A 26,733-nucleotide genomic window follows, 5' to 3' on the forward strand; every position below is an offset into this window, starting at 1 on the left:
GAGCTGTGGCCCCCACCCTTTAAGAAAGAAAAAGGAAGAAAGAAAATTTGTTGTGATAGGTAGATTAGCAGTGTTATTAACCGCTTGGTGACTGCACTGTGCACCTTCTGTTGCCTTTAAGGCTGTGGCTGTGGCTGTCCTGTATTGATTCTGTGCACATGACCTATTTCAAAAGCTAAAAATGTGGCTTCACAGTTCCTGCACCTGCTCTGGGACCATTGCAGCTAATGCTAGAGCCGGCAATGCCCTGCCCTTCTCTCCCTCCAGGTATTCCTTTAAGCACCTGTAAGATAATGACTGAGCACAAATTTATCCACATCCAATGATCTGAATAACACCCTTCACCACTGAACTTGCTGAAGAGATTGCAAGCCCAGACAAACAAAGCAATCAAACTAGCTTTGTAAGCAACCCCTTACCAGTTTGTTCATAGAAAGTCACAGTTGGCTGTTGAATTGTATTCAAAAGAATGTTTTTCTGTGTGCTTTATGAGAGGAAGGCTCAATTTTTCAAATGGTGGGTTGGTCAGTCTTGTTGGATATGTGTATGAATTAGATGCATGTTCTTGGTGAAAAGTAGAAAGTTGTGGTTTCTTTCCCTTAAGCAAATTCAACAACTTACTGTCTAACAAATTATTCTTTGTGATAGAACAGCTCAGACCCTGCCAAGTTGAGGTTTCAGTCCATTCCAGCTTCAGCAGTTTTAATGGTCACTGTGGCATAATGGCCATCAGCTCAGGGCCCTAGGGATTTCTTTGGTCTTTTTTCTACAATCTTCAAATGCCAAAGACTCAAGGCCAGGAGTAAAAGAAGGCATGATAGTCCTGCTCCATAAAGAAGTTAAGGAATATATTACCTTTTCCTAAGCCTGGGTGATTATGTTGTCAGGGTGCCCTAATATTCAAGGAGACTGCAGCCAAGCTGAGAGATTGGGGTTGTTCTGGCCACTGGAGGCCACTATCCTAAAAACCACTACTAACAATTTCAGCATGCCAACTGTCTTCTAGTTGGTGAAAAAAGGCTGATGAAGTAGAAAGGATAAAATGCTTCTTATTAGAAAAAGGATTGGGTATGCTCATCGATTGGGGAATGGCTGAACAAGTTATGCTAAACGAAATGTGATGTGCTGTAAGAAATGATGAAAGAGACAAGTCACAGAGAAACGTGGGAAGATTTGTATGAACTCATACAGAATAAAGCAGGAGAAAAATTCCTACAATAACAACAATATTATAAAGACAAACAACTTTGAATGGCTTAGGAACTCTGATCAATGCAATGACCAAACACAATTCCAGGGGACTCATAATGAAACATGCTACTCTCCTCCTTACAGAGAAGGGATGGATTCAGAGTGCAGATTGAGACTTTCTTTTTAACATGGCCAATATGAGAATTTATTTTGGTTAACTATACATTTGTTACAGCGTTTGTTCTTTTTTTTTTTTTTCTCCTGGGGTAGGGACAGGGGGATTGAAAAAAAAATTGTTAAAAAAAGAAAAGATTTCAGGCAGGCTGAAGCTCATCAACAACCTAGAAACCCCCAAATTTGCCCTTTGGGGGCCACAAGGATTTTCTTTCTTCTTGAACTGTTTTTTGTTCTTTATAGCTATGTACTTGGACAGCAATTTAAAATACTTCACACTCTGTCGCAGACCCCCACTTACACACATTCAAGTACAGTCATGCTGTCATTGATTGCACCTAAACCCTAAGTTCCAGGTCTATTTTCATCCTCATCCCTGGCTGTTCTCTCTTTTTATAAAAAGACTATGAGAGCTTTAGAATGTACCATTAAGATATATTGAATCTGATCCAGTGCTTGCTTAGCACAGTGCTTGGCACATAGTAAGTGCTTGATAAATATTTATTAATTCATTGATCAGACTCTCATCATTAATCTCAAAGTGGTGTTAATGTGTGTATATGGGGGGGAGGGGTTTGGACGTCATAGCTCTACAGCAACCCAGGTCACAGCTTGACATGTAACACGTCCTCTCCCACAAAGCTAGCGTATGATCTTTAGACCCCAGCCTTACTCACACTGAATTTCTTCCTCTGACTCATTCAGCTCACCACTCAGGTTCCCAAGTCCCCAACACTCCTTTATGAATGCTGGGCTGGCCTTTGGTTCTCATACTACTCATCTCCTTTCCCTCTCATTTACATTATCACTCTGCACATTGACTCAGTCCCTTGGACTCTCAGTTCTTTCCAAGCACCCCTTACCAGTTGATCACCACCTAAGAGAATACCTTAACCTTCCTAAATATGCCCTTGAAATTGTAAGCAGCTATATCCTAGCATAGCCTTTCTCTTTTTCAAGTATGTCCCCAGGACCTATCACTTTGGAGTATAAGGCCATTTCTCTCCGTGTCCTATATCATTTATTTCTGCCCCAGTCTTGCTATTATAATGACTCTGAGAGAAAGACTGAATTGCTTTAGCCTTTCTTATGTGGAGGCTATGGATTGTCCTAATAAATCAGTGACTAAAGATGTAAATTCTTTTTATTTTTAAATTTTTTTTCAAGTAATTTCACATATTTTCTGGCAGCTTGGTACATGGGAAGATTTGTGGGGAGGTAATATTTTTTCTTGTGGTATTTCTCCTGTTCAGGCATATCATAGGATCTAGCCTTCTGGTAGAACATTTATATAGAGAGCTTTGAGATCATTGAATAAAGTTTAATTTTTTTTTCTTAGAATTTCCCTCTCTTAATCTGGCATTTATGTAACAGTAGTAAAACATTGCCAAGCACTTTTTTAAAAATTTGGTTTTAAATTTATTTTACAAGAATATATTAGGGGCAGATAGGTGGCACCTGGAGCACCAGCCCTGGAGTCAGGAAGACCCTGAGTTCAAATTCAGCCTCAGACAGCTGACAGTTCCTAGCTATATGACCCTGGGCAAGTCTCTCTCTCTCTCAGACAACCCACACACAGTCTCTTCCCTTCCAGTGCCCCTAAGGACTAATAAATAAATGAAACCCTTGTAACACATGCATAGTCCAACAAAACAGATATCTGCAGTGGCCTTGTCCAAAAATGCATGTCTCATTCTACATTTTTAAGTCCAAAATCTCTCCAGCAGAAGGTGTGTTTGTCATTAGTCTTCTGGAATCGTGCATTGATAGAGTTCTCAAGTCTTTTAGAGTTGGCTTTTCTATATAATATTGTCATTTTATAAATTGTTCTGCCCACTTCAGTTTGCTTCTGCTCATAGAGGCTTTGCTAGTTACCTCTAAAATTCTTTTGTCATTTCTCATGGCACAAAGTAATATTCCATACATCTCAGTTTGGTTAGCCATCCCCCAAGAGGTGAGCACCCCCAGAGTTTCCAGTTTGGAGCAACTATGAAAAGAACAGCTATAAATATTTTTGTATATATAGGTTAATTTCCTCTTTTCTTTATCTCGGTTCTGTAGACCTAATAGGGCTATAGCTGAGTAAAGGTTACTACAGCAATATGAAATGTTACCAACCCAATATTGTTTTCTCTTAAGCCTGCTGTTGGCTTTGATACCTTCCCTGAGGAATTGGCCTAGCATTATAAAATCCCCATTTTTTCATGGCCCTTTGATGAGTGATCCTTGCAGGAAGAGTACAGCTGTAACACAAGCCATCTGTGACGAATGAAGTACAGGTCCTAACAACTCTGGTAACACTGGAACTCTCTTTGATGCTTTTTCACATTTAGTGTCCCACGTCATCTGGTCAATGTTCCAAGAAACTATGTCCTCATCTAACAGTTTGGAAGGGAGACATTAGTTATGTACCTAGTTAAGTCATGATCACATAATCCCAAATGGCAGCTTCTTTGGAAATGGCCATTTTCAGCCCCACTGCTGACATTCAGCATAAACACAACCTGCATTGGAATCAAAGATGCAAGTTGTAGCACTGTGTTTGGGGTAGAAGGATTCAAGGAGACATGAAGTCCTTTGGCTAGAGGCACTAGGAAATCCCGTGAGATTCCTCTAACCCAAGTCTTTTCTATTAAGAACAAACAAAGGTGTCAGTAATGGACTGGTGACATACAGTAAAACTTTGTTAATTCAGAATGCAAAGGGCTGGAAAACATTTTGAGTTAACCAGGTGTGGCTTAGCTGATATTTTTATTAAAGAAAAAAAAGGACATCATACTGTTTCAAAGCACACAAAACTTTAAATAAATATCAGAATACTAAAGCCTTTACTGTATTTGGAAGTGCCTTCTAAAACCACTTCTAAATAAGCATCAGTCCATCACCTAGAGGCAGACTTATTCTCAGGTATGGATGGTTTTTAAAATGTTGGCATGCCTGTTCAGTATACTAATGTTGGTCTTTTCCCTCTCTGCCAGTACACCTGTAAATTACTGTCTAACAGCAAGGTTACTTCCGAGGTACTTTTCAACTTGCCTTTCTTGGTTTCTGCTTGCATGGTGTTTTATAAATGCATGCTGTTTTGGCTTGATGCTTCATGTTGGTTGTGCTTCTCAATTAAAAACTTTTATAGTTTGAAAGAGCCATAATTTATAAATTGGTATGGGTACTGCTTTGATAAAGATTGAAATTCTTCTGTACCTTAGACTTTTCATGAACTGCCCTGGGGCAGCAGGGGACAGGCAGGGGGGGAGCTGTAGGGAAAGCAGACCTCATTTCCTGGTGGCCAGACTTCTGGTGACAAGTCTCTCTGAACTTACCTAGGCTGGTGTTTGATAAAAGACATACATTCCGTTACTGGGTCCCAACGCCAAAGGTTCCCACCTTTTTTTGCCCATACCCATGGGCATTTAGTAAACTTGCCCATATTCCTTACTCAGTATGAACGAAAATGCATTCTGCATATGTACATAAGAAATAAAACAGATTAATCTCTTTTAATAAGGTGATATAATTGTTTACAGAATATTCCCTTACACCCTTGATTAGCTTCTCTTACACCTTGTGGATGCGTGTACCCAGGTTGAGAATCTTTGCCCTACATGATAAGATCCACCAGAATTTGCATTCCCCTGATAGATCCTTTTTTCTGTTATGGACCTCTTCTCAGAATAATGTTTTTAAATTAATAAAACAAAATATAGTCTTACAAAAAATCAATTGTGTTGAAATAGTTACTCCAAAAAAATTTTTTTAAAAAGTTAGCTCATGGATCCAGGTTAAGAATCCCTGTCTTTGAGAGTCCAGGGTCATCCCCGTGCCACAGTGAAGCATAAGAGTAGGACTGGAGTGGAGATCTTAATAAATTCCAAGGGAGAAACAGTATCTCCCACCTTTTTTTTCCCCACTGTTTGCCCTTTTCTGATTTCTGATAATATCTGAAAAGGGTGAGAGAATTGCTGTGTTCTACAAGATGGTGCTGTGCTGTGTGGTGTGATGGGGGTGAAGGAGGACCTTTTAATTGTTATCTGGTATACGTTAGTGCTTTGACTGTTAATTGACAAACTTTTTCAGTCTAGGCTTTTATTCATTGTTACTCTACAAGTACCAGACTATTTTTCCCTGTGGCACCTTCAGCTTTGAATTCACTTGGAAATGTTGCTGTTTGAAGGAAATTCCCAAAGCACTCCGCTCTACAAATTTGAGTTTGGCACACCTTATCACAACAATCCTTTGGACTTCCCTGTAGTATGTTGACCTATTCTCCCCCCCTCCCCATATATATAAATTCCTTATTCTTGTAATGATTAATTCTAAATGAAAAGCGCGCGCACGCGCGCGCACACACACACACACACACACACACACACACACACACACACACACATAAATAAATAAATAAATAAATGAAACCCCGACTTTAGATTGAACCTCTACTCCCATATCTTGGAAGTTTCCATAGGCTGTCCACTAAGTGTGCTGATTATATAGTGTACCATAGTCTCCAGGTGTTTGGTGGTTATTTTCATTTTTTTTTTAATAGTAATAGCCTTCATTGTTCCAGTGGAGAAACAATCTGACTGAGGAATTTATAGACATTTGGGTTTATTTTTTTAATCTTTAGTTGTCATGCTATAAATATGGTTAGGACATAACACATCCTTGTTTTCCAGAGACATTTAATGAAGGTTGGGAATCTTAATTCCATGATACCTCCCTTTGGATCCACTAATGAGATTGCTAAACTTTATATAGAATATGAGAGTTTGAAAAGTCAGACATCTAACTTTACAACATAGGACTGTATTGGTTACAAGTTGCCATAGTTTGGTAGAAATGAAAATCTAGAATCAGATGCCCAAGTGGAACCCTCAAAACTTAGTCATTCATATTTTAAATTAGCAGAAAAATAAATTGTTAACACATTATGCAACGTACAAATTTTTCATATCATGTACTTGGGTCCGCGATCTTACCGGTATTACTCCTTCACTTGGTGTAAAATATGATCCACTTATGCTTTTTCACCCTATCCTATGAAATTCCAGCCCATAATGTATCTAATATGCTAGATACTTTTCTTTAGTTTTTTTAATAGCTTATGATTTCTAATATAGCAAAATATCCATCTATTTCATATATTTATAGAAAAAATGAGAGTTGGCTGCTATTCAAAGATTAAATGATCTTCTCATTTGAATCGTCAGGTGATCATGCAGAGCTTCTTCTAAATTAATTCGTAGAAATGACAAAGCTCCAAATGTCATTATTACCTATTAAATTTTTTTTTTTGTGCTCCATTCAGTTTGAACATTTCTGTCAGCTTTATGTTCTTTCAGGAGTTCCTGCTTCCTGCTTCAAGGAATATGGACAGGAACTGAACCTGTGGTTTCTTTGATTACAGACAACTCTTTGGTGAGGAAACCCCCTCTACCAGTGCTAGTCAGGCACCACATCTGAAACATCTAATCTTAGACATTTGCCTAGAGCATCAAGAGGTTAAATGATTTGCCCAAGTCACACTGCCAATGTTCAAAGGTGGGACTTGAGCCCAGCTCCTTGTCCACTGGCCATGCTTCCTCCTAGAAAGTTATGTTGAAATAAAACTTTAACAAATAGCGTAAAAAATATAAGGGCCAGTAAGCAAGATGTTTTAAGTACATCGTAGCACAGAGGAAAACAGTGGCTGTCAAATTAGAGGACCTAGCTTCAGAACCACCTACTTAATACCAGTTTGACCCTGGGCAAAGGTGTCTGTCCTCCCTGGGATTTATTTTCTTCATCTGTAAAATGAGTGGATTGGATAACCATATAGAAATCTCATCCTAAAATGCTTTATTTTAGAAACACAAACAAAAATCTTGATGTTGCTAAATCTCAGCACTACATAGTAATTCAATATGTATGAATAGTAATGTTTACATCTTAAATAGTGTATATGAAAAATAAAAATTTTTCATTAGCTGCTGAGAAATAGTATCTTCTCTTCCCTCTGGATCTGGGGTTCTTGACCTTTGTGTGTGTGTGTGTGTGTGTGTGCGCGTATGCCATGGACCCCTTCTTAGAATAATGTTTTTAAATGTACGTAGGATTACCAAGGAAACCAAACAGTAGTAAAAATAATCTATTTTTTCCCTGTCAAAGTTCACAGACTCCTTGAAATCTATCCACAGGCACGGACCTCAGCTTAAGAACCCTTGCCTAAAAGTGAGAAAGGCTGGGAGCTCCTTTCACACATACTTTCATTTAATCCTAAGAAAGAAGGCAGCATGAAATAGTAGAAACAGCCACAAGTCAAAAGAGCTTGGTCCAAATTCCATCACATATTAACTGTGTGATCCTGGGCAAGTCACTTAAACTTTCTGAGTCTCAGGTTCTTCATCTGAGAGTTGAATGACTCAGCTAAGGTCACCGTAGTGACCTTAAGTCACTAAGTCAACTAAGACACCCAGGCCCTATGCCCCCTGAGTCCAGTGGCTTTTCTGCAACACTTTTATACCATGCTGTCTCTGTCCTTCTTTCATGGAACAGGTGTGGTATGTTTATTGCCATGGAGGTAGCCAGAAAGAGCTAAACCCACTTGGTTCTCCACCCTTTTTAAAATGGCCATCCAGGGCTTTAATAAGAAAATCCTGCATTATGGTTCCAAGGGAAAGCCATAATCGGCCCCTGCATCCATTTTGAAAAGTGTAGTCTATGCCACGTAACAAACAATAATTTAAGATGGCTATCTTGTCTTCATTTATCTTGACTCTGAAATTTAATCTGATTCTACATTTTATGCATTAATATCTGTCCTGTACCCTCTGCCTGAAAAAAAGTGTTCTTTTCTACTTTCATAATCAGAACACAAACCCAGAAGTATCTCCTCACTTATGCTTCCCTTAATAGCTCATTCAGTCCTGCTAGAGAGATACAGAGTCAGGGCTGCTCCTGTGACCCAGGGCAGCCACCTGACTGGTGACGTCTCTTATCTCAGTTTTCTCATCTGTAAAATGAGGATAACAAAAGCACCTTACCTCACAGGGTTGTTGTGAGGATCAAAAGAGATACTACATATGTATCAAAAGAGGTGCTACATATACTATACATGCCTAACAAAATGTAAATATCAGCTGTTATTATTTCAGATGTGAAAATGGCTGTGACACCAAATGCAAATTTTTGTGTGTGTATAATTACTAATTAAAATGCTATCTTTGTTTTACTGGCCTGAAATTACATTTGGCTGCTTGTATTTTCTTTTAATATCTTGTCTTGAATGCTTCTATTTGCTTGTCTTGCAGTTTTCTTTATCTTTTACTTCAGTTAACATGAAGTTTCTTTTCTTGAATTTTGGGTGACAGATGTTGAAACTGGGCTAATATTTAGTGTCTTTCCTCGTCATGACTAATAATTTTCCCTGAAGCAACTAGATCTTTCTCCATTCTTTTTTTTTTCCTCCCAAGTTAGAAAATAAAATAGTGGGTCACCAGCTTGGCTTCTTATCATTCATTCAGCTACTTAAGCTACTTTTTATTCAGGTATGTACACATTTTACTCTCTAGTGCCATCAGAGACAACTTCTGGGGTTCACAGATATTGAGGGATTCTGCCTGTAGCACTCTCCCTGCTGGTTTAATTCGGACTTGTCCACTTGGTTATAAATATCCATCCTCTTGTTTAGGAAGAGGACCAAAGCTTCTTCATAAGAAGAATGGTGTTGTATTTGTGATATTCAGAGATGTGTTTTATCATCATCTAGATAACAGGGTAGAGATGAGACCTGGACCTGTGATTTCTTTGGTATTAGGAACTCCCAGGTGAGGAAACTCTCCCTACCTGTGCAGGTCAGCACTTTCTCTGCAACTGCTAGTCTTAAAGAGGTGTCTAGAGAACTGAGAAAGTAAGTGACTAGCCCAGGGTCTCACAGCCAGTTATGTGTTAGAGGAGTTGACTAGCTTCAAGGCCACCTCTCAATGCCACACTCCTGTCCATAACATGATAAAGGTTAAAATTGAGTTCAAGTAAGTCTCAGAATATTTCACCAGAATGGTTATAAATCTGTGATGCCAGACTGCAAGGGAATAAATATTTCTTCATAAGATAACCTTTGTACTTAAAGTGTATGCAATCACAGTACACTATTGTGTACTAAGTACATTGACTTCTCACAGTGTCCCAAACAATATTAGACCTTCCACTGGTATCTCCTGAAAAAATCCATGTTGTCATTAAACCTGTTCATTTGGCCTATGTAGTGCTGCTGTTAACACAAGATTTCAGACCAAACTTAAGGGAGAGAGAAAGGGGAAACATTGAGTAAATAGGATAATGTCTACATGGAACCCTTGGTCATGAAAATCTGGTTTTCCTTCCTTTCTTTTAGGTCCTTGAGGCAACCCGGGTGAATCGCCGGAAAAGTGCACTAGCCTTGCGTTGGGAAGCAGGAATATATGCCAATAGGGAGGAGGAGGAGGATGAATAAACATTTCTCAACCAAGTTCATTTGGTGCATGGAACAACAAGAAACCCCCAAAAAATGAAGAAAAAGGAGAAAAGAAAGTAACCTTTTTAATGAAATATTTATTAAGGAGTAAACAAGCTCAATGATTTAGACCAGAAACACTGCAATAGATATCTTTGGGAGAAAACTTAAAACAAAATGGAAACTCATCTACTGAACTCTCAGCATACCCCAAGGGGAAAAAAAGAACAAGAGAAGGATTCCTGTGACTTACTGGGTCTATCCAAAAGGAGGATATCGCCACCATCAATAAGAACAGCAACAGCTGTGGTGCCTACAGCATGTAACCATTGAAGGTCAAAGCAATTACAAATGGTGGAAACCTGAGTGAATCAATATGCTTCCTTCTAATAGGACTCCCTGCCTAGCTTTGTGCTAAGGAAGAGCAAGCAGTCCGCGGTGGGCTCTATCAAAGAAGTACATCTTGTGCAGGAGCAGTTTAGCAAGGCACATGGTATTCTTTTGGATCCTCCCACAGTCTCATTGTCCCTATTTCTCATGCTGTGCTAGGAACATCATGATCACCCCAGTTACTCAATAGCCATAAATAGGATGTTGTGGGTTTTTTTAAGAATTTTTCGAAGGAGAGGTAAAGTTACTTTCTCTTACCTCCTTTTAAAATCAGGAACTATCACTGCAAAATCTACAATCCATATTTTACGATCAGTATACTTAATAAAGTATTTCTTCCTATTACAAACACAATCTCTTTCAGATTAGGAGGTTGAAGAATGGCAGGGAGGGGAGCCAACACAGATGACTTATTTTAGCTTTAGCATCCTATCTGCTTGTAATATTGACTGGTCTCCAGTTCCTGAGGACATATTTACATGATGATGTTTCTTAATATAAAAGTCTGTATTTAGTGGACAACAAGTATTTTTATGATGGGAAGGGGGCCGTGCTTGTGTACAGTCTTTACACATTGAAACAAACGATTCAGAAAGTTTAGGGTTGGGAGAATAAATATAGTTTTTAGAGTGGCAATAATTGAAAACAAAGAAGGGCACATTTTGACTTAGATGTATTAAACAAGAAGAAAATAGCAGTGTTTATAACTATATTTTGTAATGATGAAGCAGGCCTTGAAGAGAGTGTGAGAAATGGAAATCTTTGGATATCCAGAAAGTGAAAAATTTGAGAGGTCTTGGAAGTAGAGAAAAGTAGAAGGAAGAAAGGAGAGGGAAAGAGGTTATTTTTGCTGTTCAGCCAGTGTTTTTTTAGAATGGTATATGGAAATAAATAAAAATAGGACTTTGAAGGATTGGAGTCAGCCACAAATACTAAAAAGTGTGTGTGTGTGTGTGTGTGTGTGTGTGTGTGTGTGCGCGCGTGCGTGCATGTATAAAATGTATTATGTGCACTTGTGTGCAGGTGTGTGTGTGTGTGTGTGTGTGTTGAAATTCTAGAATGACCTTGGGTTAGGATTGTAAAATTATTTTCTCCAAAGCTGTTTGCTAGCTACCAGAGTGATTGAGAATTTCTTTTTTATGAAAAGGGATATAAAGGCACTGAGTTGAGGCACTATTTGTAATATTAAATTGACCCAACATGGTATTTGCATGAGGCCCAGTTGCAATGTTTTGAAGCAGTTTTGTAAATTGATATTTAGAAAAAGGATTGTGGTATTTATTCTTGTGCATTGTATTCATAGGTAGACTAGAGGGATGCTGGTTTTACACTTCATTTCATTTAAAGCAATATAATGATGATATTCTACAATTGGGTGCCATAATATCTGGATGAGAATTTTTTTAATCTGACAGTGAGGAAACAATAACCTGCTTCATTTTCTTCATAACTAGTGTTTTTATTTTTTTAAGGCAACAATTAAATTTATTCTCACTAAAATTCACTTCTACTTTGTTCTTGGCATGTCACATGATATGATGTGTGTTGCTCTAACACAGACCTGCACAACTTGTAAACTTCTTTGGGCAGCAGGCAGACTACAGACACAATGAGGATGGTTGGTTGTGGGTTATGTGACAAACAGGAGTGCACAGTTTTGGGGCTCCCTAAAATCCTTTGGCGGACCACAATCCTTTGGTAGGCCGTATGTTGTGCAGGCCTGCTCTAACAGGGAGCAATTTCCACTTTTAAAGTATATGGTAAATTCTATAATGCATCATTCTTGGTTTTGGGGTTTGTTTTTTTTTTTTTAGTAAATAATATAAGTGTTAATGGGGGAGGGGGAGAGGGGACAGGCAGGGAATGTAAGCAAAAATGGTATTATCAAAGGGGGATAGAAACAGTGGACTGCCAAAGAGCTGTCTGTCTGAAGCCAATTTTTAGAAATGTGAACCAAAAATTGCACCTGCTGTTAACCTGATGTATCTGGACCTGTGGATTTTGTTTTGTTTTGTTTTCTATAAGTAATAAAGTGAAATCTCTTTGAGTCCTACATTGTCCATAGAAATCAACAAACAATTCCGAAGTGTAGCAATTAGACATATGTTAGATATTGAGTTTGACTTGAACTTTTGGATTTTTTTTTTTTACGAAGAACTTATGCACACATCAAGACTACTTTTGAGAAAATGTACAGGTAGAAGGGTAGCTTTCAAACAAATTTAATGCATCCAGGTTTGCATTAACAGGCTGAAACCCTTTAGCAGAAGACATTTCTTGTTCCGAGGGCCACAAAGAATTTTACAGCTAAAAGGAAACTTGGAGGTCATGTAAGGTAGTGCTTTCCTTTGAGGGATTAGAAAACTGAGGCTAACATGGCTTGCCCAGAGTCACACCAAATGGTTTTCATGATTTGAATTTCAAGTTCCTGATTTCTTACCCCGCATTTATTCTGCTCTAAGAGGCTACTTTTCTGGCTATTTATTCTCATTCCTCATCCAAAAATATCTTCTCTGGGAGGACTTCTAATTAAAATCCCCTTAGAGCATCTGGATTTTCCAGAATGCTTATTCGTTTTGCAAGTAAGTATTCCTGAGCACCTGTTGTGTGCACAGCTCCAGACTAGGCTTCATCAGTAGGAATCCCAGCGGGGATTTGGTCACTGGGGAAGATGAAGGTTTTTTTTTTCTTGTTTAAGAAAAAGGAGTAAGTCCTGCTTACTTTCCCTTCCCCATCTCAAACTCTGTCTTCTCCCTAAATACCCACAGAAAAATACTCAAGTAGATAGAATATTTGTATCGTTGATGAAGTCAAGGCTGTCTTTCCCTCTCCCTCCAAGCACACAGTAGAAACAGCACTGGCAGGAATCTGAGGAGCTGAGTTTAACTCTTCCCTTTGGTGTTTATGACTTGTGTGACCCTAAACAAATCACTTAAATACCCAGTCCTTCAGTGGCCCATTAGTTCAGTTGCCGATTGTGACAGGTTGACTCTTGCCTCCTCAGCTTCGTTTTTTTTCATCCAGAAAATATGGAAGCAGGGTTCTGTTCACAGCAGGAAGAATAGGCTGTGTGCCCCTTGGATCAAGCTATGCAGTTTATTCAACTTGTCAGTATCACTTGCATGTTATCACATAGGTATGCATATATATGTAGTATATATAGTATGTATGTATATATACATACATGTATGTATCCATATGAATACACACACACACACACACACACACACACACACATATATATATATATGAAATTCAAAGAAGGAATATTATTACAAAGTTAATGCTGTCTCCATGGAAAAATAAAACCTTTCTCCAGCTAAAGGATGGATGTAATGAAATTGCATTGGGGGGGGAAATAGCTTTAGCTTTAGAGTCAGTGAGCATATCCAGTTTGGGTTATAGCACTAATTTCCTGAACTGTTATTCATTGAGCTGCCAAACTTTGATTTTTGTCTTGCTCTTGATTCATATTACATTAAAAAGAAAAAAAAACCCTTTTAAAAATGACCTGTCAATCATATTGTATACCTGGCTTTCTGTGTATGTTAACCTCTTACATGTAATTATTCTGCTTCTGTTTTATAGTGACTGTGAGACATACAATGCAAGTATATAATTATTTTCTCATTAAAACCAAAGTTTGTGTTGTGTTTCTATAAATGACTGCTTTTTAAATCTTAGTCACTTGGCCTGGAGAAGATGGATCCAGTGGGAGAAATGAAACCGAAATGAAGGCAATTTGGGAACTACAGGTTTTGAAGATGAAATACCTTTTGACATGAAATACATGTCACCCATAAAATGTCCAGTTCAGGAGCTCAGTATATACTAACTATGAGCTTGTCAGGAATACAGAGCATGGTACCCAGAGTAAATGATTTTCCATGCCCTCTACTAGGTTTGGGGAAAGCCTGGGAATCCCATCAGAGTACAGCCATCTACCTCTTTTGTTTGGGTGTTGCCTTTTGTTTTTATCCTGTAATAATTGCCTAATGCTTAAGTTCCTTACCTCTCACCCTCCCCTCCTCCTCCTCAGCACTGAAGTCTCCCTTGAAACGAAAACAGCCAAGGAAAACAACCAATGCAGAGAAAATGCTGGAGAGACTATTTGTCATTCTGTAAGGGTGGGGAGGGAGGTGTTTCATCACTTGTTTTCCACAGGCATCTTCCTTAGAAGATATCCTAAATGTGGGATGCCCACCTTGTTTGCCTGAATTAAAATCAATCAGCATTTATTAAGGGCCTACTGGCACTTGAAGAAAGGAAGACAAAAATTGAATCAGTTCAAAGATGGCAGTTTGAGAATACAAAATATAAAATGTGATAGTGTAATTAGTTCATTGGAGTTGTTTAATAATTGCTAAATGGTATGAGAACCATAAGTTTCCTGAATTAAATCAGTCACTCAGCGTTTATTATGTACTACAAACCTAGCTAGATTTTATACTGAAGACTGTAGTGAAGCTCATTGTCGTTACGGAGGATTTGTGAAGTCATGCTATTTCTAAATAGCTCGAGCACCCATTAATAAAACTTAACTGAAATTGACCATCAAGGATGTGATTTACTTTATGCCGTTTTTATTGTTTCAGAATATCATGAAATTTGGTATTTCTGTTGAGATTCCTTGCTGAGAGATTTGTCTGAATTCTTATGAAATGGTCCCATAAAGTTGTACTGGTATCCCCAATGCCACACGCAGTAGGAAGCACTTAAATTGTTATTGATGGATTAATAAGCTCAAAAGAATTTGACTGCTTCTTTGCCACTATAGGCTTCCTATGTCTGATGTAAGCCTTCTGAGGTCCCAATTCCAGTGGTAATTCTGACCGATGAACTGGAAGTTCCTTGATTTGGGAACAAGAGGCATGATAACCTTTTTTTTTTTTTAACCTTAGCATGTGAAGGTTTAAGTGAGAAAATAAGCTAGTTAAGAAATAGTTAACTTTCAAAGCCAGTTTGAAAAAATAAAACTAATTGCAATAACTTAACATTTGTATGGCACTTTATATAATATCACTTTCTATATGTGATCATAGTTCATCCTCCCAACACTGAGGCAATCAATGTAATTATCTTCATTTTACAGATGAACGAGAATGAGGCTTGAAACATCAAATGGTTTGTCCTAGGTCCCACATCTAGTAAGTGGGAGCACCCAGAGGGAAATACAGGTCCTCTTACTGCAAATCCTAGCACATCTTTCCATTACAACAGCTGCCTCACAAAAGGTAGAAGCCCAACTCTTTCTTGGAATAACCTCAATTGCTAATTCTGATAGGAGCAATGGTTGGAGAAAAGAGACCCAAGAAGTATAATATTTAATAAAGTGACTATGAATTAGTCATTTACAGTGCCATGTATGTAGAAGTTGAATTAAGTAGTTTGAATGGAATTTAGTATTCTAATTTTTAAAGTCAATATGGTATTAAAATAGATAAATAATATGGCCCACTTTAGGGACTGCATGGGGTAACGAATGGAAAGCCAGCCTCAGAGCCAGGAGTTCAAGGCTCCCTTCTGACACATATTGGCTGTGTGACTGGGCAAATCACTTAACTTCTCAGTGTTCTAGGCAACTTGAGAAGGTATGGAGGTGCTTGATAACATGGAGGTTTTCACTAGTGAGTTTCTTATACCAAGTGCAAAACCTATACCTCTACCTAGGTTCCTATACCCGTCATGCCCCAGATTCATGTACACATGATATAATCCAAGCACACAAGACATTATTCTTGTGTATCTTCCAATACCTAGCATACGCTATCATTCATATTAATTACTTAATGGTTGTTGATTGATTAATTATTAGGAAAATAAAAGGGTTAAACTATGTACATTCCTGCAAACTCAAAACACTGCTAGGATTAATAGTTTTGTAACTGAATCCACCCCAGCACAGGGCTTTTTTGGTTCATTTAAGTCATGTCAGACTTCGTGCCCCAATTTGGGGTTTTCTTGGCAATGATATTGGAGTGTTTTGCTGTTTCCTCCTTCAGCTCGTTTTACATATGAGGAAACTGAGGCAAACAGCATTAAGTGACTTGCCCAGGGTCACACAGCTAAGTGTCTGAGGACATATTTGAACTCAGATCTTCCTGACTCCAGGCCTGGCACTCTATCTACTGTGCCACCTAGCTGCAGCACAGGACATACTGGCATATTTAATATTCAAGTGTTTTGTTGTTGTTAGCTATTTTGTAAAGCCCCAGGACATGATGAACTGATGGTAAGTCAGGTGATAACCTGTCTGAAATGATAATATAAATCAATGGGAAGGATGTTCATTTTAATAGTCCTTTGACAAAAGTGTGATTTGCACATTTTTAACCCACTACATTTCCTAATGTGAAGCACCATGATATGGGAGCTATGAAATAATCTTCCCTATTGGGCAGGACTGACCAGAATCCTGTCTGCATAAACACTTCCACACATTCCTCCCACAAAAAGAAAGTTGTGACTTGAGAAAGGATTCAGGAAAAAGTTCAAAAAGAGTGTCCAAAAATGCCCCAAAGTCCTTAGAACTTTATATAAAAAACAGACTAGAACATAAATCCTTAACCTGGGGTCAATAACTTGTTTTTAAAATACTTTGAGGGGAGGCAGAGCCAAGATGGCAGGGGCTTACCTGAGCTCTCACCCAAAACCCTCCAAATACCTTTTAAAAATGATTCTAAGCAAATTCTAGAGCATCAGAACCCAGAAAAAGATGGAACAAAGGAAATTTCCAGCACAAGACAACTTGGAAGGTAGCGGGAAAGTTTTGTTGCACCAGGTTGAGAGAGGAGCACAGGTTAGCACAGGCCATACCAGCGCAGAACAGGCCTTGGGAGTGAGAGTATCAGTAGCAATAGGAGCAATGGCAGCGGCAGTGGCAACAGCTGTTTCCAGAGCTCTCAGTCCGCAGACAGTAAGAGGGTCAAACAACTGGTTAGAAGGAAATTACAGGGGTCTTTTTGCTAGGACTAAGGCAGGACTCTGTTGCTTTGCCCATACTCAGAACCAGGTCCTAGGTGAGGAGGAACACTAGAATAGCAGAACTTGCAGCCACAGTGGAGGGGGCCCTCCTCACAGGTCCAGGGCAGGAAAGAGCGCTCGTGGTCACTCACAAGCCAGAGCCCAGGCCAGGAAAGGAGTAAACACCTCTCCTTAGGTAATACCACCTTGGAAGAACTGAGAACTTACAGGTCCCTGGAAGTATCTGTGAAAACAGCTGCCCAAACCCTCTGAAGCCTGGGACAGTACACCCTCCACACTGGAAGGAGAGGCCTAACTTATTAAAGAGTGTAAAAGTCAAGTAATTGGCTGGGAACATGAGCAAACTGAAAAAAAAAAACCCCTCAGACTATAGAATCTTAACTATGGTGACAAGGAAGATCAAAACACATATTCGGAAGAAGACAATAAAGTCAAAGCCTCCAAGAAAAGTATGAATTGGTCTCAGGTTATGGAAGAGCTCAAAAAGGATTCTGAAAATCAAGTAAGAGAGGCAGAGGAATAATTGGGAAGAGAAATGAGAGTGATGCAAGAAAATCATGAAAAATGAGTCAACAGCTTGGTAAAAGTGACAAAAAAATACTGAAGAAAATAACACCTTAAAAAACAGACTAGGTCAAATGGTAAAAGAGGTCCAAAAACACAATGAGAAGAATGACTTAAAAAGCAGAAAAGGAGGTCCAAAAGCTCACTGAATAAAGTAATTCCTTAAAAATTAGAATGGAGCAAATGGAAGCTAATGACTCTATGAGAAATCAAGAAATTTTTTTTAAAAAAATGAAAAAATAGAAGACGATGTGAAATATCATTGAGAAAACAACAATTCAAGTATAGTGGAGCCACACTCAGGATAACACAAGATTTAGCAGCTTCTACAATAAAGGATTAGAGGAATATGATGTTACATAGGGCAAAGGAGCTAGAATTACAACCAAGAATCACCTACACAGCAAAACTGAGTATAATCCTTTAGGGGGGGAAATGGATATTCAGTGAGATAGAAGATTTTCAAGCATTCTTGATAAAAAGACCAGAGCTGAATAGAAAATCTGACTTTGAAAAACAAGACTCAGGAGAAGCATAGAAAGGTAAACTAGAAAGGACTTAATATAAGTTAAACTGTTTACATTCCTATATGGCAAGATGATATTTGTAACTCATAAGACCTTTCTCGTTGTTAGGATAGTTAGAAGGAGCAAATACAGACAGAGGGTACAGGTGTGAGTTAAAAGTGAAGGATGATATCTAAAAAATAAAATTAAGGGGTGAGAGAGGGGAATGTACTGGGAGAAAGAGAAAGGAAGAAGTAGAATGGGGTAAATTATCTCACGTAAAAGAGGCAAGAAAAAGCTTTTGCAGTGGAGGGGAAGAGGAGAGAGGTGAGGTGGAGTGAGCGAATCTTACTCTCATCAGAATTGGCTTAGAGGGAATAACATACATGCTCAATTGGGTATAGAAATCTATCTTACCCTACAAGAAAGTAGGAGGGGAAGCTGATGAGAGAAGGGTGGGGCAGAGAGGTGATAGAAGGGAGGGCAGATTGGGGTAGAAGGTAGTCAGAAGCAAAACACTTTTGAGGAAAGACAGGGTGAAAGGAGAGAGAGAATAGAATAAATGGTGGAAGGGAAAATAGGATGGAGGGAAATACAGTTAGCAATAGTAACTGTTTCTCTGATAAAGACCTCATTTCTCAAACATAGAGAACTGAGTCAAGTTTATAAAAATAAGAGCCATTCGTCAATTGATCAAAAGATATGATCGGTTTTCAGATGAAGTAATCAAAACTATCTATAACCATATGAAGAAATACTCTAACTCACTATTTATTGGAGAAATGTAAATTAAAACAATTCTGAGGTACTACCTCATACCTATTAGGTTGGCTGATAGGATAGAAAAGGTAAATGACAAATGTTGGAAGGGACTTGGGAAAAATAAGATTTTAATGCTCTGTTGGTGGAGTTGTGAATTGATCCAACCATTACATAGAGTAATTTGGAAGTATGCCCAAAGGGTCATAAAACCATATGTACCATTTGACCTAGCAATACCTCTACTAGGTCTGTATCCCAAAAGAGATTAAAAAAACAAAAGGGAAAATAACCCGTATGTACAAAAATATTTATAGCAGCTCTTTTCTGAGGGTAAAGAATTAGAAGTTGAGGGGATGCCCGTCCACTGGGGAATGGCTGAACAAGTTGTGGTTTGTGATTATGATGAAATACTATCGTACCATAGGAAATGATGAGCAGGATGCTCTCAGAGAAACCTGGAAAGACTTGTATGGGCTGATGCGAAGTGAAATGTATTGTGTACAAAGTAACAGCAATATTTTAAGATGATCAGCCATGAATGACTTAGCTATTCTCAGCAATACAATGATTCAAGACAACTCTGAAGAACTTATGATGAAAAATGCTATCCATTCCCAGAAAAAGAACTGATGTTCTGAATACAGAATGAAGCACACTTTTTTAAACTTTATTTTTCTTAAGTTTTTTTTCTTGTCTGTGTTTTCTTTCACAACATTACTATTATGAATATGTGTTACATCACTACACATGTTTAACCTATTATGGAATTGCTTGCTTTCTCAATGGGGAGGGGGAAGAAAGGAGAGAATTTGGAATTCAGAGTTTTAAAAACAAATGTCAAAAAGTGTTTTTACATGTAACTGGAGACAAAATCTTAAATAAAAGCTTAAAAATAAAAATAAAATACATATTTTGATAACTAATTCAATATAGATTCCTTTATAATCTCTATTATATTTTATTCATTTAAAAACGTCCTGAGAAGAGGTCCATTAGGTTTGTCTAGATTGCCAAAGCCACCCAGGAAAAAAATTAGTTAAGTATGCCTGACCTAGAATTTGTTTCATCCTGAGTCTTGGAGTCAGAAGCAATAGAGGGTCTGCACAAAATGGAATGCTGGTCCGTGAGCAATCCCAAGCCTTTGAGCTCCCAGGGGGCAAAAAGTGTACTGCTTGCTTTGTTGGGGGGTTGTGGAGAGGGCTTCATTCCCAGCCCTCTTGGGATTAGATTAAGGAGCTGATTGTGAGTCCAGCCCTGTCTGGATCTAATCATCAGATGCTTATTGACACAAAAGCCTGGCCAGAATATCCTGCCTCTTCTTCCCACCAGCTACACCCCCAGTGCTTGGGAGAGAAACTATGAAAGCTGATGACCAGCACCTTTACACTGGAGATGTCTGCCTTCTCTCATGGGGATAAGAGTCTTTTCTCCATATGACAGAGTCCTTTTTCCATACACTGACTGCCATCCTGATAAGTCAAGCTTTACCAGGCTTTCATCTTTATCCACCTCAACCCTGCCTTTCCATTAGCCCATTTTCTCTGCCCTTTCTGCCTGTTGTGCCCTTTGGAAACTTAGTTCTATTGTTAACAAACTCCCCTTCATCTTAAAACTGAAATTTCGTCTCAGACTCTTTACATGTTTTAGTGCTGGGGGAGCCCCTGCCTCTCCAATGAATGGCTCACCATCTCCCACTCCACTCCAGCCTTGGGGATTTCAACCTCATCCTTGGAGATTTCAGTACTTCAGTGAGGCCTCTTTGAACATCCTAGCCTCCCAATTCATCAACTACCTCAACTTCCATGACCTACTTCATTCTACTTTAACCATCCATCCATCCACAAGGATCACTGTACATAATATTCCAAACTTTGAAAGTCTTTGTAATCATAATTTCCTATCCTTTATCACTTCCTCTGACCCTCTTACCCCCGCCTAATACTATTCTTCAGCTTTTCTGTAATCCTCAGTCCCTCCATACCTCCGTTCTCCCATTTCATCCTCCCCTGCACCAGTCATAGTCTTGACCCTGTGACTAAATAGTGTTAATAAGACAGTACAATGTAGTGGACAGAGAGTTTGAGTTCTGCCCCAGAAATCTACTATGTGTCACTGGATAAGTAAACTAATCTCTCAGAGCTTCAGTTTCCTCCTTCATAAATCAGGTATGATAGCACCTACTTCACAGGATTGTTTTAAGGAATAAATGAGATAATATAGGCAAAGCTCTTAGCAAACCTTACAGCCATATATATGATTAAGTGATATATTCGTCTTCTACCCTTGAGTCCCCTGACCCCTTATACTACTACCCAGTGATCCTTCAACCCTGGGCCACTCCCACCATCTACCTCATCCCATCCTTTCTACTCCAATTCCCCTGAATGCCTCTGGAGGTGGAGCCACTATGCCAGACAAGTCCAATGTGAATTTGTGTTACCTGAGCTAATCTCCTATATAGTAAAACTTTAATTCTTTCCTGATTGATTCTATCACACTCAGCCATGTGGTTCTATGAATGATTCATACCTTTCGCTTTCAGCAGATGACCTCACCTTAATTCAATTCAACCATGACAATGTGCCAGACTTGAGGTTGCCTGGATTAATGAAACCATCCTCCGAGTCAGGAAGATCTGAGTTGAGGCCCAGCTCTAGCACATCCTGGCCACCCGGCCCAAGTAATGAATTTTAACCATTTGGTATCCCAGGCCACTCTCTAAGACTAACTTGCAAAGCAGAACTGATGGAAATCAGTGGAAGAAATTTCCTCATTGGAAATCTGGTACACAATCAACACACGAACAAAAATATGCCAAGAAGTGTAAAAAGCACTGGGGATACAAAGACAGAAACTAAACTGAACCTGCCCTCAAGGAGTTTCTGTTAGCCTCAGGGTGGAAACAAAAAGTACATTTTACTTAGAAAACTGAGGCCGGACAAAATTGTTCACTCTGGCTGCCTCCACCTCCTCACCACTCCCTCAGTTTCAACACCTAAAATCAATTTTCCAAACCCACAACTCTGCTGAAATTGTTCTCTCTAGGGTTACCTGTGACCTCTGAACTGCTAAGTCCATTGGCTTTCTCTAAGACTTCATCCTTCTTGAGCTCTTGAGAGCCATTGACATTGTCTGTCTTCTCACTGTTCCTTCTTGCTTCTCCTACCTATCTGTTCATTTTTAGTCTCCTTTACTAGTTTATTATCCATCTCCTGCCCCGAAAAATGGATGTCCCTGAATATAGGTTCCAGGTCCTCTTTAGTGATAATCAATCCCATCAGCTCCCATGTATGTGTTCAATTATATCTATCTATGTAGGTGATTCCCATTCCTTGGTCTTACTCAATGTCAATCCTCGGTCTCAGTCTTTCTCCTGTGTTGTTGTGTTGTGTTCAATTATATCTATGTAGGTGATTCCCATTCCTCAATCTCACTCAATGTCAATCTCAGTCTCAGTCTTTCTCCTGTGTCTTGTTCAGTCATTTTAGTTGCCTACAACTCTCCATGACCCCATTTGGGGTTTTCTTGGCAAAGATGCCGAAGTGGTTTGTCATTTCCTTCTCCAGCTCATTTTATAGATAAGGAACTAAGGCAAACAGGGTTAAGTGACTTGCCCAGGGTTACATAGCTAGTAAGTGTCTGAGGTCAGATTTGAACTCAGGAAGATGAGTCCTCCTAGTTCCTAGCTATTCACTGTGCCACCGAGCTGTCCCCTTTATCACCAACTGTTTGCTAAACATTTTCAATCTGGACATCCCATCAGCGTCTCAAACTCTACATATCCTAAATAGAACACGATTTTATCTTTGTTTTATTTTATTTTGCTTAATCTGTCCTTCTTCCAAACTTCTTTATTGCTCTTGATGGCATCACAATCCTCCCAGTGACCTAGGTTTGTATCCTTGGAGTCACACACATTGTATACACATCCACATAGTATCTACATAGTACTTAAATATGGTCCTAATTTGTTACTATTTCTGGGTTCAAAACAATTTTCCTGAGTTCTAGGTCCCTCCACTCTTCTGATTGGAAAACTACCAGATTTGATGATCCTATGCAATCCTCTACCATTCAGTCTTGTCCTGTCAAATCTGGATGGCTCTTCTTCCAGAATATCTTTCATATCCAACCCCATCTCACCACTCACATGGCCACCACCTTTGATCAAGCCTCCACTGCTTCTTGCCTAGACTACTATAATTGATCTCCCTGCATCTGGTCTCTCCCTTCTTCAATGCATTCTCCAGAAAGTTGCCAAAAGAACCTTCTTTAAGGCACTTTCAGTGGCTCCCTATTGCCTCTAGGGCAAAATACAATATAGACTCCTCAGCTTCACATTTAAGACTTTCCACAATCTGGTTCCAACCCATCTTTCCACCCTTACTTCCTACTACTTGCCTTCATTTACTCTTTCTACATTGCAACCCAACTGGTCTAAGTATTCCTTGAATTTGACATGCCATCTTCTGCCTTCATGCCTGGAATGCACCTTTCTCTTTTCTCTGGCTTTCAGAATTCTTGTATTCCTTCAAGGTTCATGTATCCACTTTCTCTCCAAAAGCTTTCCTGATCTTCCCAGTTGTTAATGTTCTCTTCCCTCCAAGAACTCAGTATTTCATGTTCTACCCTTAGACCTTTGTACTGGCTGTTACTTATACCTGGAATTCTCTTCCTCCTTACCTCTATGCCTTTGAGCCCCTTGCTCCCTCCAAGATTCAGTTTCCTAGCCCCTGCCCCTGCTTAGCCTATTTGTACCATCCCCAGTTACTCTGTACTTATTTAGACTTGCATCTCCCCAAAAGAAAGTAAATTTCTTGGACTTTATATCCCTAGCAGTAGCACAATGCCTTGCACAGTGGATGCTTTAACAGTTGTTTTTAAATTGAATTGCATTATAGGTGACTAAAGAATGGGAAAATAAGAAAGTTTATCCATTCAGAAGGAGAAAGCATTGGTTTTAGAATGAAAGGACTTGCATTTTAATCCAGGCTCTGCTGCTAATTAATGGCATAGTCTTGGCTAGGTCATTTTCCTTCTCAAAACCTCACTCAGCTTCTTCATCTGGAAAATGAAGAAAATAAAACTTATACAATCTAACTCACAGTGTTGTAAGGAAATCCCTTTGCAAATCTTAAGGAGGCATGACACAAATGTGATTATAAACAATAAGGAGAGATGGCTGAGGAGCGATTTAATGAACCTGGTGCCTGTGATGGCACTGAGTTGGAAAAGCTATTCTCACTGAACTGTAAGGAAGAATCTATAAAATTTGCTCCAACTGGTGGTGGGTGTGTGTGTGTGTGTGTGTGTGTGTGTGTGTGTACGCTTCCCACCACAGCAAAAGTATTAAACACTTGACTGGAATTCCACTCAAAAAATACAAGTCAGTACCTAAGAGACCAAACCATGTAGGAAGCCATACAAGGGATCCCACAGACAATTTGGTTCTATCTATGGTTCTGTAGAGATGTGTTGTAGATACTCTTTTTTTAAAATTTCAACAAGCATTTATTAAATATTTACTTTTTTTTGGCACCAATGTTCTGAGGGACTTATTCTCTCCCACGTTTATTTCTTTTTCCTTTTTTTGGTCTTTTTTTGTTAATTAACTAATTTATTTTTAGTTTTCAACATTCACTTACACAAGATTTTGGGTTCCAAATTTTCTCCCCATGTCTCCACTCCCCTACCCCATTGCCTGTCTATCTTATTTCCCAGTTGCATGTAAAAACAATTTTTTAACATTCATTTTTAAAACTTTGAGTTCCAAATTCTCTCCTTTCCTCCCTCCCCACCCCCCCTTATTGAGAGGGCAAGCAATTCCATAGATTAAACAAGTGTAGTCATGCAAAACACTTACATGATAGTCATGTTGTAAAAGACTATATTTCCTTCCATCCTATCCCACTCCCCATTTATTCTATTCTCTCCTTTGACCCTATCCCTCCTCAAAAGTATTTGCTTCTGATTACCCTCTCCCCCAATCTGCCTGCCCTTCTATCATCCCCACAACTTTCTTCCCCCCTATTTTCCTGTAGGGTAAGATAGATTTCCATACCCAATTGAGTATGTATGTTATTCCCTCCTTAAGCCAAATCCAATGACAGTAAGATTCACACATTCCCTCTCACCTCTCCCCTCTTCTCCCCCACTGTAAAAGCTTTTTCTTGCCCCTTAATTTTATTTTTTAGATATCATCCCTTCATGTTTAACTCACCCTGTGCCGTGTGTGTGTGTGTGTGTGTGTGTGTGTATGTATATTCCCTCCAACTACCTTAATACTGAGAAAGGTCTCATGAGTTTACAAATATCATCTTTCCATGTGGAAATGTAAACAGTTCAACTTTAACAAGTCCTTTATGATTTCTCTTTCCTGTTCACTTTTCCATGCTTCTTTTAAGTCTTGTTTTTGAAAGTCAAATTTTCTATTCAGCTCTGCTCTCTTCATCAAGAATGCTTGAAAGTCCTCCATTTTATTGAATGTCCATTTCTTCCCTGAAAGACCATACTAATTTTCTGGGTAGGTGATTCTTGGCTTTAATCCTACTCCTTAGACCTCCACAACATCATATTCCAAGCCCTGATCCCTCAGTGTAGAAGCTGCTAAATCTTGTGTTATCCTGATTGTGTTTCCACAATACTTGAATTGTTTCTTTCTGGCTGGTTGCAATATTTTCTCCTTGACCTGGGAACTCTGGAATTTGGCTATAATATTCCTGGCAGTTTTCCTTTGGGGATCTCTTTCAGGAGGTGATGGGTAGATTCTGTCATTTTCTATTTTACCTTCTGGTTCTAGAATATCAGGGCAGTTTTTCCTTGATTTAATTAATTTAAATTCTTTATTTTTTTTTTAGGCAGTTGGGGGTTAAGTGACTTGCCAAGGGTCACACAGCTAGTGTCAAGTGTTTGCTCTGAAGCCATATTTGAACTCAGGTCCTCCTGACTTCAGGGGCGGTACTCTATTCCCCTAGCTGCCCCAATTCCTTAATTTCTTGAAAGATGATGTCTCAGCTCTTTTTTGATCATGGCTTTCAAGTAGTCCAATAATTTTTAAATTATCTCTCCTGGACCTACTTTCCAGGTCAGTTGTTTTCCCAATGAGATATTTTACATTGTCTTCTATTTTTTCATTTTTTTAGTTTTGTTTTATAATTTATTGATTTCTCATATAGTCATTAGCTTCCATTGGCTCCATTCTAATTTTTAAGGAATTATTTTCTTCAGTGAGCTTTTGGACCTCCTTTTCTGCTTTTTAAGTCATTCTTCTCCTCATTGTGTTTTTGGACCTCTTTTGCCATTTGGGTTACTCTATTTTTTAAGGTGTTATTTTCTTCAGTATTTTTTGGGTCTCCTTCAGCAAGCTCTTAACTCATTTTTCATGATTTTCTTCCATCACTCTCATTTCTCTTCCCAGTTTTCCCTCTACTTCTCTTACCTGCTGTTCAAAATCCTTTTTGAGCTCTTCAAAGGTCTGGGACTGATTCATATTTTTCTTGGAGACTTTGGAGGTAGTAGCTTTGACTTTGTTTTCTTCTTCTGGTTGTATGCTTTGATCTTCCTTGTCACCATAGTAGGATTCTATAGTCTGAGGGGTTTTTGTTTTGCTGTTTGCTCATGTTCCCAGCCAATTACTTGACTTTTAAACTCTTTGTTAAGGTAGGGCTCTGCTTCCAGTGTGGAAGGTGTACTGTT

At 38.9% G+C, this 26,733-nt stretch overlaps 1 protein-coding gene across 5 annotated transcripts in view; it reads left to right on the forward strand.

Annotated features, from left to right (window-relative positions):
- LOC110198225 (PALM2-AKAP2 fusion protein) overlaps positions 1-14,773 on the forward strand; it is a 267,027-nt gene extending 252,254 nt beyond the window's left edge. For 3 of the 5 annotated variants that reach the window (XM_078152851.1, XM_078152853.1, XM_078152849.1), the window contains one exon: positions 9,734-14,773. In XM_078152851.1, the coding sequence (XP_078008977.1) occupies positions 9,734-9,832 (99 nt within the window). In that variant the 3' untranslated portion in view covers positions 9,833-14,773. Of the gene's footprint in view, positions 1-4,343; positions 4,386-9,733 lie in introns of all 5 variants that reach the window. The other 2 variants (XM_078152850.1, XM_078152852.1) reach the window with 2 other exon arrangements.
- Positions 14,774-26,733: the final 11,960 nt, after the last annotated feature.

The sequence above is a fragment of the Phascolarctos cinereus genome, unplaced genomic scaffold (genome assembly GCF_003287225.1).
Source record: "Phascolarctos cinereus isolate Bilbo 61053 unplaced genomic scaffold, phaCin_HiC Scaffold_4;HRSCAF=312, whole genome shotgun sequence".
Classification (NCBI taxonomy): Eukaryota; Metazoa; Chordata; class Mammalia; order Diprotodontia; family Phascolarctidae; genus Phascolarctos; species Phascolarctos cinereus.